Source organism: Nicotiana tabacum, unplaced genomic scaffold (genome assembly GCF_000715075.1).
Source record: "Nicotiana tabacum cultivar K326 unplaced genomic scaffold, ASM71507v2 Un00489, whole genome shotgun sequence".
In the NCBI taxonomy this organism is placed as follows: Eukaryota; Viridiplantae; Streptophyta; class Magnoliopsida; order Solanales; family Solanaceae; genus Nicotiana; species Nicotiana tabacum.
The window spans coordinates 27885-40006 of record NW_027438726.1 but is presented as its reverse complement, the minus strand read 5'-3'; the positions used below and the strand labels follow the sequence as shown (position 1 = coordinate 40006).

Here is a 12122-nt window from a genome sequence, read left to right as displayed (position 1 = left end):
ATATGGGGTATATAAAGAGTTCCTTCACCTATCTCGGGAGAATCTGTGATAATAGGCTATCAAAATCAGCAACTCTTTAATGTAAACTAGGGGCATGCTTAATTTGAACTCTTTCTCTTCTTTCTTGATTTAGTGGGCTTTTCTGCGCTGTCCTTGTTAAGCAAATGTTCATAGTCTTCAAGGCTAGCAAACGGGGATTTTCCGGCACGCTTGTCTGACTTCCTTTTCTTTTTCCTTAGATGTACAACATCCTCTTCATCAACTTCATCTGCCTTTTCTGCATCATTTTCATCATCACTGCCGGAATTAATGTCAGCTCCATCATGTTCCAGAAGAGCATTCATCTCATCATCGCTGTTATCACCAAGCAACTCGTCATCATCTTCGTTAGCAACCTCGTCCAAATCACTGTAATCATATTCACCGTTGGCTTCCAAGGGAATCCCACCGGACTCTAACATGCTGTCGATTTCCTCATTTTCACTCTCATCAGCAGCCTCTTCATCAATCTCATCTTCGACATCGCTACCATCCGCAGTCAAAAACTCCTCAGCAGCCTCATCCTCTGACGTCTTCTTCTTTTTCTTCTTAGGCTTCTTCGACAACTTCAGCTTATTTACGTAGAATTTGTGGAAGACGAGATCCTCAGGGGGTACATTTGTTTCAGCCAAGGAGAGAATTTCTGACCCAATCAACTGCCCTTGCATGTCAAGCTGCAAGAAAAACAAGATAAATGTGATAAAACAAGAGATATTAAATAATCACGTCAAACTTACGTGCAAGCAATGACGGAGTAAATCAATTAAAGCCTGAATCAAAGTGGTATTGGTAAATATCCTTTGTTATCTATAACAACTAACCTTCTTAGCTGGTTCAATCTGGGAGGCACCATGCCAAGTGCTTTGTTTTGGTTTCTTTTCCATGAACTTGTCGAGGAAGGCATTCAGCGAAAGATCATTCAGGGGGTTACCATTATACACAATGGTTGCTCCTGAAAGAAGGGTTCTAGCCATGGTAGCAACTGATGGGTGCGCATGCGATACCAGTACCATCAGCTCCCACCAGCTAACACGATCTGCATTGCTGTTTATTTGTACAAGTCAACAAAGAAAAATTACATTTCCTGTATACTCAGAGAAGAAATTGATAAAATATTCTATTACTTGCAGTAGAGAGGTTCGCGTGCTGGCAACAAGAGTGCAGTAATTAGGATATCCCCATTTACACAAGGTCAGATACCAACTACCTATGACTTCGCATTTCTAAGGTGTATTCTACACATACTCCCTCCATTATATTTAATATGACACTTCCGTTTTTATCCATTCCCACCTTTCTAGATTTCTACATCTAGAAACTCTTTAATTTTAGTATATCTTTTTACCCTAAATGATGTCCTATTTTTTTGGAACAGTGGTTTCTTGGCCAGCTTGCGAACCTAAATGAGAATCTCTTACAGGAATGACATGGCATGTTGTAGACCAAAAGACACAAAGGGTACTTTGGTTATGTTTCCAAACAAACACTGTCATATAAAAGGAAAAAGAGGAAGTAACAGAACTTATATTTTTATGGACAGTGTATTTTTTATGTAAAAAAAATTATCTACCTTTGCGAAGCCAGAAGCCAAAAAGGAATCATAGCCAATTCAAATGAAAGCAGCACGATAAGCAAGATAGACTCTTTGATCTTTGCTCTGACATTTCACAGACTTAATAAATATTTAAGGCCAGAAAGAGGGCAATAACAGTACCTGAATGAAGGTTCTCTGTGCCGTGGATCATATCCTCCGGGCAATAAGTGCTTTTCATTTGAACCTTCAGGTAGAAGTTTGTTAAATCCGGCCAGCAATCTAGAATCCTTTGGTTCATCTAAACCACCTCTAGCAGGCGACACATTAGCTTGGAGTGAATCATCCTCGGACTCGGAAGTAGAACTACCATCTTCCTGCAGGGAATGATTGCGAATTTGCAAGTGGTTAGGTTCTTGAGCAACTTCACTTGCATTATCTGTTCGCTTTGGTGGATTGGGTCGATTTTCATCTTCTTCTGTAATATCTTCAAAATGCTCAAGATCTTCATCAGCAGACTCACTCTGAAGCATCATGTTCCTGCATGAAAAAGGTAAGACATTTCATGATGCAAGAAAGATCCTTTAGCCATGTCGTAAACTTCGTCAATGGCAACATACTATTTCTACAACCCTACCAGAGAGTTGGTCTGGACTTGAGGACCTCAGACAGAAGAAACAGACACCCACATGCATATTGAGGCTGCTGCTGAATTGCAACCTGTTAATACCAGACACTCCATAGTAAGGTGTAAGAACAAAAACAAATTCTCAAGAGGGCAAAACTAGTATGTGGGTTTTTTAAATCAAATAAAATGGAAATTTAAGCACAGGACCAAAAGAGTACGCTCCTTGATGGGAAAAAAAAATACATTATACAGCTTTGAGTAGCTTCTTTTTCCCTAAACTATGTTTGAATCAGTGTGGTTCTTCAGTGAATTCGGAATAGCTATTTGATAGTCTATCACACAAATTTATATAAAACCAATGGAAGCCTAAACTTGATATACTTGCAGGAGAATACTTGACAAACATCTGCCTCAAATTAAATACACCTAGCGTACTTGCTCTTTCTATATTGCCAACATTGCAAGATTTCACATAAAAACAAATTTACACCTTGAACAAACCTGCAACAATCGCTTTGAGAATGCAGCAACTCGCTTCACATTTACATCATTTTTCATAGCCCTTAGTAGCAGGCCAATAAACATTTCCTCCTGCAGATAAAACCAGAACATGCTCAGACATAATCAGGTAAAGATTAAGGTAGCAAAGAAGAAAAACAGCCATTTCACTTAGGTTAGATCCTAACTGAAGCGCAATTGGTCATCAATTGAATGAATACAGGTCATAATCAGCATTGCCAAGTGATGCATTATGACAAAATTTAGTTCAAGACAACAAGAACTCTTCCATATGTTTTCCATTGTCAGCAGGGAGGGGGTTGCAGCAGAAGTACAACTAAGGCTGGAAGTACTAGAAGAAATAATGTCTGAAGTTCCAGGTCTGATAAAACTTCTTTTAAGAAAGCAAATGGGAACTTTATCATGTAACCAGGTAAAGTAGTAGCAAACTTCAGAAAGGAGGAGGACCTAATTCCTCACAACTTAACTTTCTCAAGATCTGTGACAGAAACAGCAACATGATGCAGCTACTAAATTCAGGGAAGGCCAACTTTTACAGCTCACTTTATACATCAATAATATTAGCTTCACAATCATATGGCATATGACATCCATAAAAGTTGCTCTGTATATTCATTCCCTATGACTTCGATTTTCTTGGTGTTGGGGCTTATTTCCTCTATAAATCGAAGCATGTGTGCTGCAATGACTACCTTAGTTCCTAATTATGAATGTTTATGGCTTTCTTCAGAGAACATTTTGCAAACAAAATATGGATGCTTCACCAGAACTTTAGTTCCTTTGACTCTTGGAATTTACAGTTTTTCTAATCTCACTTACCTTCTCTGCTTGATATTGTTTTCAAAATGAAGGTATCTCTAAACCATGGCATTATTGCAAAAGTTACCTAGTAATGACCAAGCATGTTACGGTTAGATATTTAAGTCTAAATTGTGGATAAACGTTATACTCGATGTAAGAGCTTCATCAATATGTCACCACTATGGTAGTCCACTATCCTACCATCAAAAGTTAGAGAGAAAATTTGAATAATGGGTCACCGGAACAAGAGCCATGCTATCCGTCAAAGTTTTCAACAAAGAAACTAACATAACATAAAAGTGAGAAAAGAGTTGTATCCAAGACTCTAATACAGATCTCAACAGCCAGCCATCAATTATTTGATTTTCACAACCCCCTTCATGCGCAAGAACCCATAATTCATACCAGCCTCAGCCAACAATGAAAAAAGCAAGTAAGAGGTTAGCTCAAGCAACTGCCTCCCCACTTTCTTGCAAATTCTGCGGGCCATAACATTGACGACTGTTTCATAGCTTTCTCCGAAGTTGGGAATGGAAAAATGGATACCACCAAGATAAGCATCATTTAATCTTCAAACTTGCTGAACCTAAGTATCAACCTTGAAAAACCAATCCATAATCCTAATTATAATCATTAGTCACATCAAATCGCTAAGTACACTATATGTCTTTGATCCCAATAAGATTGCAAATCAAGTGTGCATCTAAAGCTTGTACAGACAAGATCAGATACCAAAGATTACAAAAGAAAAGGAACTAGAAGCAAGAGCAGGACCACACAGATCTTGACCTCAGCAATGCCAATACAGAGGTTAATCTACCACTCTCTCTTTCTTTCCCTACCCACCCACCCCCCAAACCACAAAAACCTAAACAACAGATGTGTTAATTGAAGACAGTTCAAACTACTATCACCCTGCACGGTTCGAGGGGGAGAAGGGAATTCTTGCAGTGTATTTTGTTTGTCCTATCAAAAAAGCTTAAGCTGAACCAGAAAGCACAAAAAATAATTATGAAGGTTTCCACATACTTTGGAAGAATTCATTGCAGCTGGTAGCAGGAGCTTAGCATACAAGGCACGATAAAATCGATCACTAACAATGTGATTTTTTGCTGAGATCTTATCTAGGAGCATGAGAGCTTGAACTCCAACATTAAAGTTACTTGAATGAACCTGCACATCCCAAGCAAATTATAAAATGATAAATCTATTCAACAACGTCAGATACTTATCCAACAATCGAGCGAGCAGTCATCCACAAGAACGTCATGACCAATATCATATATCAGAGCTTACCAGCTGAAACAAGACGGGTGTATGGGCCTGAATTAGATCATCGGCTTTATCACTTGAAACAAAAGGGAATGCTCTATTCACACCCTGCAAAGGAGAAAGTTGAGCAAATGAAGCAGATCACTATTTTTTCCAAACCAGCAGAAACGTGAAGCATAACAAGCACTAGTGCAAGAAGCTGCAAAGATTGAGCAAGCTCGAGGAATCATAAAGCGAAGTTGTTGGACATAGAACGTAAAAGCGGCAATGTGGTTGTATGTGGAAGAAGAAAAAGAAGCGGGGAAAGGAAATTTTTTGAAAATAATATCTTTAAAATGTAAAAACTGTCATATTATTTTTTTTTTAAAATTATAATAGAACTATTAACTTTGAAAATGTATATATTTTGATTTCAGTTCAATCCATTTACTACTATTTTAATCCAAATAGATTCTCTAATCTTAACACAAAATTGTAAATTCTGAAAGATTATATTTAAAGTCAATTTAATTAGCCCTTTCAAAGTCTAGTTTAATTCTATTGTGCTGCTCTAAAATATCGAATTTCTAGATGTGTAGTTCCTAAACTGTAATTAAATGAAACTACTGGTAGAAAAAGAGTATTAAAGTAGGGTTGGAGAAAGGAGCAACATAACGGTATTTGGGTCATTTACACTACATGCGCTCCATTCCAAATACATAAAATGGTATAGCAAGCTAATTATTAGAATGATTTGGTGCATCCCTACGTTCATTCAAGCATATACCAAGCTCTAGAATGAATCCAGATTTGTGATCCCAACCACCCATTAGACTTCACTTCGGTGTACCAGATGGGTCATCACTAATATAATTGCACTCTTATAACCTTGAATTTGTACAAGCTTAGTTCCTTGCAACCATGTACCCTAGGACTCCACGAAAAAAAGTTTACACTAGGGTTTCCCAAAAGGCTTGGCCTAGTGGTCAAAGTTATCAGCTATCTGCATAGGAGAAAGGTGGAAGGTAACCAGTGGATTACTCTACATACAAACTGGGCCAAGCACCACTGTTACAGTTGCGCTCATCTTTCAACAATAAACCTTAGTTTTTTTAATCTTAAAAGAAAGAATCCAGTAAACTATGTGAATTACCAAACATCTGCATTGCTGACTAGAGACTAAACGAGCTACCTCAATGAAACAGTTCCTAGACAGATCTTTATATTTTAACAACCACAAACCATGCAAATCCAGAAACCAAGTCGACAAATGCAACTGCTCCTTTGAGAAATAGAAGTGTTACTCTTTGTGTAATCCAGAAGAATTAACAAAAAAAAAAATATAACTACACTAGTCAACACAAACCGTAAGAAGCGCTGATAGTAAGCGTGAATCCATTTCAATATGAGATTCTGATGAATCTTTTTCTTTCTTCTCTTTCGAAGTGCCAGAAACCTCTTTATGTCCCTCGCTCTTTTTATTCATCATCTGTCCATCCCCTGCTTCAGATATTAAGACCTGAAATGTTGATTCAGGATAAAAGGAGGTAAAGAAGGATGTTGCATGAAGTTATGCAAAACACTTGATGAGCTTCAATCGTAAAAATATGAAGCTCTCAGCTCTACTAAGACAAAAGAGCAAAGATGCATAGGACTAACTTATTGGACTATGACAGCTCTAGATCATACCTTAAATAGAGCAAAATATACATCTATCAAACGCTTTGCCACCTTTGGGCCATCCCCCCTGTGACTTAAACGAACTTGGCTTAAAAAGTTAACCTGTTACAATTACAGATAAGTAGGACGTTAGGACTACATATTCTGCAACAGCAATATCTAGAGATGACGACTTTAAAACTACATATCTGCATCAGCATATTTAGAAATGTCACTAACAGCAAATTGGAGCAATAAATAAATACAACACGACTTGCCACCTGAGTTTATCGTTGTATACTTATAAACAGACTTATAAATATATTCTGATCAAATGGCCAAGTCAAGAGATTAAAGCAAAAGTAAGATTCAAAAATAGTAAAGTTCAGAAAAAGGACAAGGATCACATCAATGTGTTTACTGAAAACAAGCAAGCAGAAAAAAACCTCCTACCTAAGAACAAACCACAATGACATTTAAAATTAGGGCCTATTGGTTTGATTTATCTTAAGGAATCAGGTTTTACCGGTTCAATCAATTTCATTAAGCAGACACCAAATTTTTGGAGATATTACTTTGGGAAAAGGATTGTGTTAATCGGTTATGTTATAGTCACTTATATGCAGTAACAGTTCTCACAATCCAACCCAAACAGAAGAATTTGGATAGACACACTCTGTAGAATAAGATTTATCATATCACAAACAAAAAAAACTTGAAGAGTCAAAAGGTATTCGCAGTTGAAAACACAACCACGAAGTATCTAGTGTGACATGCAAAAAAGATAGCAATAAAGTTTCGACATACAGCATGATACTTGGCTCGCAATCCCACATGAGGCCGGAAAAGAAAATTATCAACTTCGTCAATCACCACAGCCTGCACAGTAAAACAAATAACACGTTAAACAACAAACTTTCATCAGAAAAAGTATCACAATATAAATCATAACTGCACTTCAGTAATGCTAAGGCATGTGCTTCCTAACAGCTTGTCTATAGTCCAGCAGACTCTCTTAAGACATTGATGTAATAGTACCTGCCACCAAACCATCGTGTATGCTTAAGAAATATAATCCTTATTTCAATAGGCATTTCAAGGCATAATATTCTAAAAACATAACCATTTTCAAAGAGCACATTATCCTGCTTGGTCTTATTCGAGCATCACGACTAAGTTAGATTTGTATTTGCACCAACTTCTAACAATTTGATTTGTAATGGAATAACGACTACACCCGATCTCTCCATTTTACATGGGATAGATTATGCATGAACACCATCCTTCAGATGGGCTTTCAACAAGCACTCTTGAAAGTAGCTTTTTCCTTTTGAGGGACACTCCTTGAAGCCAACTTGCAAATTTAGAGCTAACATCAGCCCAAAGCTGTTTGCTTAATTTGTTTCTTTTGAATAATTAAGCTGTTAACTTTTTTTTCTTTTTCTTTTGAATAATTAAGCTGTTTGCTTTATTATCGTGGACCTCACAACATGAAGATATACAGGCTAGATGTGATCAATATAGTAATGTCAAAGCCAACAAACGAACATTTATCAGTTTTAAAAAAAATATTGCATCACCTTTTTTTATCAGTACTTGCATGTCTAAGCATGTTCAACCAAATACTTCGTTTTACCTTCATATTTGAATGGTCAGCCAAAAGCTTTGATAGGTGATAATCAGCATTAGATGCAACCTTGTTTTTAGGATCTCCTAGCTGCAAGAAAGTGAAGAGGTATCAGCTGGAGCTCCACAGTCCCAAGAACTCTCAAGAACAAAGTAAATGGCACCAGAAGCAATGAGGTAAAACAGCACCTTGTTTACTAGGGCAGCAAGCAATCGACGCTCTTGTTCTGGTTTGCACTTAAGCAAAACATAAACTGTCTGAAAACATAAATACAAAGATAAGTATTTCCCCACTTTTTTGGATAACATAAACTTAATCGAAGTCTTCCAACATATGGACACTCAGAAAATATCAAACTACAGGAAACCCAATTGCAGTGCAGATGCAACAGCAAAATCAACACATCAGACTGAAATACCGAGTGCAAATACTATGAAAGGAGCAAAATGAGTAACTTAAAAAGCAAAATCTTGACAAGTAATGAAGCTATCCAAATTTTGTAGAAGCTTATTAACTCTATTTGGTTGAAAGTAGCGTCCATATAAATTGGTATATTCAGAGAAAAAGATCGGTGTGATCCTCCAAATAGTTTGAAAGGTAATAATAAATTATGTGTAGGTTAGCAGTTGCTGAGTTTCACTCAATTGTGGTCTCGATTTGACATTTTGAAGTCAAAAGTAAGACTTTCTTAAAAGTAAAGCATAAACTACATTGTGATAATAAGTTTGAACTTCCTAATGAGGTTAAATGAAAGGGGAGTCGCACATGGTCACCAGTGAGTAGGGAAAATAAGCAGTTCAATTGGCTAGCGTAAAGAGCAAGAAGGAATAAAAGTTTCTCTCACGAGTCATTCTTTTCTCCTTTTCTAAGAGACAATTAGCTAAAAAACGTTGAAGAAGAATTTGCTTTGAGGAGAAACATAGATAGGCAACTATACAGATGTACAATAAAACTGTCAATAACAACCTTTAATGCCTTGTCTTTGAGTATATCTAAGACATCTCTTGACGCTTCCTCAAGAGAAGCGATATACCGCTCATACCTGAAACAGAAAACCTTATTCAGCTGAAGATCAACATCTTTTTTTTATATGGGAGAAAACCTTATTTAGTTGAAAATCAACACGGTAACAAAATAAACAAGCATATAATAAAGTGAATTATTGAAAAAAGATTCAAACACGTTCTCTGAAATCATCAAATCAGGAACATTTAGAGTTCTATCAAATATATCCTAGTGCACAATGTCCATTCCCCACATTGATGGTATCATGACATTAAAAGCACATGAGACCTATCAACCTAAAACTTATGGTCATGGTCAACCTACCACCCACATCCATAATAACTCGTATACCTACAAACTACCAACCATGAATGCAGCAGATAGGAGTAAGCCTGCTCGATTACCAAAAGGAACAGAGGAGTCCCACTTAGGTATCTAACCCTTTCTCTGATGCACTAAGATGAGGAAAGACCACTCAACAGCCATCAACCATGCAGGGCTATGGGTCAACTTGGGACACTCCCCCAAAAGTTGGCTCAAGTTTTAAAACAATGCTTCACATATACTACCATATTTGGAGCTCAAATAATGGAACCATGAAACACTTGCCGAAAAGTTTCGGCTTAAGTGTACCTTTGCTTCAAACATTCCTCCCAATACCAAAAGAGTAGAAGCGAGTAACCATCTTTATTATCCGGAATATGATCTATCGGCCGCTGAAAGAGTGTCTTCAGCTTGCGATCAGGCAGCAGACTGGATAGAAGAAATTCTTCAAAGTCAAACAATGAACGAACTAAGCATAATAAGGATGATCGATATGGAAAGAAAAACAAATTTTAGCGCACCTAGAAACAAACAGTTCTTTCAATGCTTCAACACCTGCCAAAGCATGGCGTTTTCCAACTTTAGCTGTCACCATCCCTACATTGTCATTTTATCTTGATTAAAAACAAGCTCTCGCAACAAACAAACAAACCCAGCAGATAGAATCTTAATACTTCAGCCCCTCCAAGACAGGAGAAACGAACAGTTAAAAAGTTAATAATCTTGGATACAAACCAGATGAAAAACTAAGTAGGATAAATAAAGTCACAAGGCAGGAGGGTAAGGTCTGCATTCACCCTACCTTCCCTAGACCCCACCTATAGGATCACACTGGGTATGTTGTTGTTGTATGTTGCTGTTGTTTGTTGTTGTTGTACAAACCAGATGAAAAATTAAGTAGGATACATAAAGTTAACAAAACAGAAAGTTATTAAAAATAATCCCAACTTTTAGCATGTATAGCAGCAGGCGAATGAAAGACATATGAATAGGAGGCAAATAAGGGCGATGGAGGAGAGGGGAGAGTTATATGTTTTACTTTGGTTGGTTTGGGGGAAGGGGGAGTTGATAGAAATAAATCTGAACCCCTTCTGCCAAACCAAACGAAGTAAAAACAAAAGAAACTGAACTAGAAAGGAAATATCAAGTAGCTACAACTATGTAATTCAAAACTTTCGTATTATTTCTTTCCTCTTTCCTTAGGGACCAGTCAAGGGGAAGGAAGAAACTCTAACTAATCCTCCTTCCCTTTCAGTGATTCACCTCACATTATCAGTGCAAAGTCTAGACCTTTTCCTTTCGCATGCCACTACACCTAAAAGTAACCTCCTTGATTGAAATAAACATATCTTTCTAGACTCAAAATCTGACAGAATGAATTATTCTTACATTAAAAATGATTAGCTTCCATGAAATGTATTTTCCTGTTGACCACCCATGTTTAACTGTACATAAATAAAACCTCTACAATGACTCAATGAGTGCTGAAAATGATTATCTCTAACTGCAAAGTTCAGCTCTTTATCAGTCATTTGCCTTATTTTTGTCAAGATTTGACTCTGCTTACATTCTTCTTCTTATTCGTGATTTAAAGTATGCAAAATCTTCATCAAATAAAAAGCAGAGGAAATAAACTGTTTTGACAAATGGACTTGAAAAGATAATTTTTTTTTACAGTATATGATACGTAGCAGTTATCACATATAACTATAGCATGAGTAGCCAAGAAAACTCAGGCTGGATAACAAGCCATGGAAGGATTCAGCTATAACCAGCAGAAAGTTCTAGAAGAATAAATACCTAAAAGAGCATCAAGTTATCTCAAATTGGCAGTGGGATTATCGCCAATCATAACAGAAAATGCAGACACTTTATCAGCAGCTGCTCCTGACCTTAGCGTGGTAAGTAACATCTTAATATCTCCACTTTGTCCTCTTGACGACTCATAGTCCATTGCATACTGCGCCAATAACCTCTCCCCCATTTCCTTCTTCTTTTCCACTTACTTTTTCCATTCGTCTAAATTCTTAATCTCAACAGTTTTCTTCTCTCCAATAATTTTATCTTCTAATGCTGCAGCATCAACGTACCATACCCCCGACGCGCTCGCTTTCACAAGCGGAAGCTTAGGCATGTTCTTGTATTTGCTGTGTGTTGTATTCCATAAATTATTGTCGGTTTTTTCAGGTTCGGCTTTAGGCTGCGACCAGGGCGGCTCTAGGGTAAGGCAAAGTGAAGTTCTTGCCTTAGCCCCCAAATATTCCAGGCCCCAAAAATATGAAGTATTACCATATATATATATATATATATATATAATTATTGATAAAATATTTTAAATTCTAATATTTATTTAAATTTGTTAGATGTAGGATTGAATGAGGTACTAGGATAGAACTTTTCTCTTACTAAATTAAATAAATCTTCTCGTCAATTCTATTTTTCTTTCTTTTGTTTTTTATATTTTTTATTATTTTACTTTCTAATTTCAAATCAAATTCTCTAAATTAGCTATTCCTTTTTTGTCACATTTCATAGATCCTGATATATGTAATCAAGTTCTTTTGTGTCTCATTTTTTTAACTAAGAAAACCCGGAGACAAGTATCATAAGGTTCAAAACATGATAGATAATAGGCTCAATCCTTTTACCATTTTCATTTAATGCTATATTTTTTTATAGGGAGTTCAATACCATATGACTTACGCTTAACCCACATGTTATACATTGTTCTCTCACTA

The 12122-nt window shown here is 36.7% G+C and overlaps 1 protein-coding gene across 1 annotated transcript; it reads right to left on the bottom strand.

Annotated features, from left to right (window-relative positions):
- LOC107807038 (protein SLOW WALKER 2) lies at window positions 1-11670 on the bottom strand. The gene is made up of 16 exons (XM_075248987.1): window positions 11185-11670; window positions 9906-9981; window positions 9694-9813; window positions 9022-9097; window positions 8244-8312; window positions 8065-8145; window positions 7236-7307; window positions 6459-6551; window positions 6136-6288; window positions 4815-4898; window positions 4548-4691; window positions 2700-2789; window positions 2208-2290; window positions 1754-2110; window positions 861-1083; window positions 1-713 (listed from the first exon to the last, which is right to left on the bottom strand). The coding sequence occupies exons 2-16, from the start codon at window positions 9977-9979 to the stop codon at window positions 99-101; spliced, it is 2334 nt and encodes a 777-aa protein (XP_075105088.1). The 5' UTR covers window positions 9980-9981; window positions 11185-11670; the 3' UTR covers window positions 1-98.
- Window positions 11671-12122: the final 452 nt, after the last annotated feature.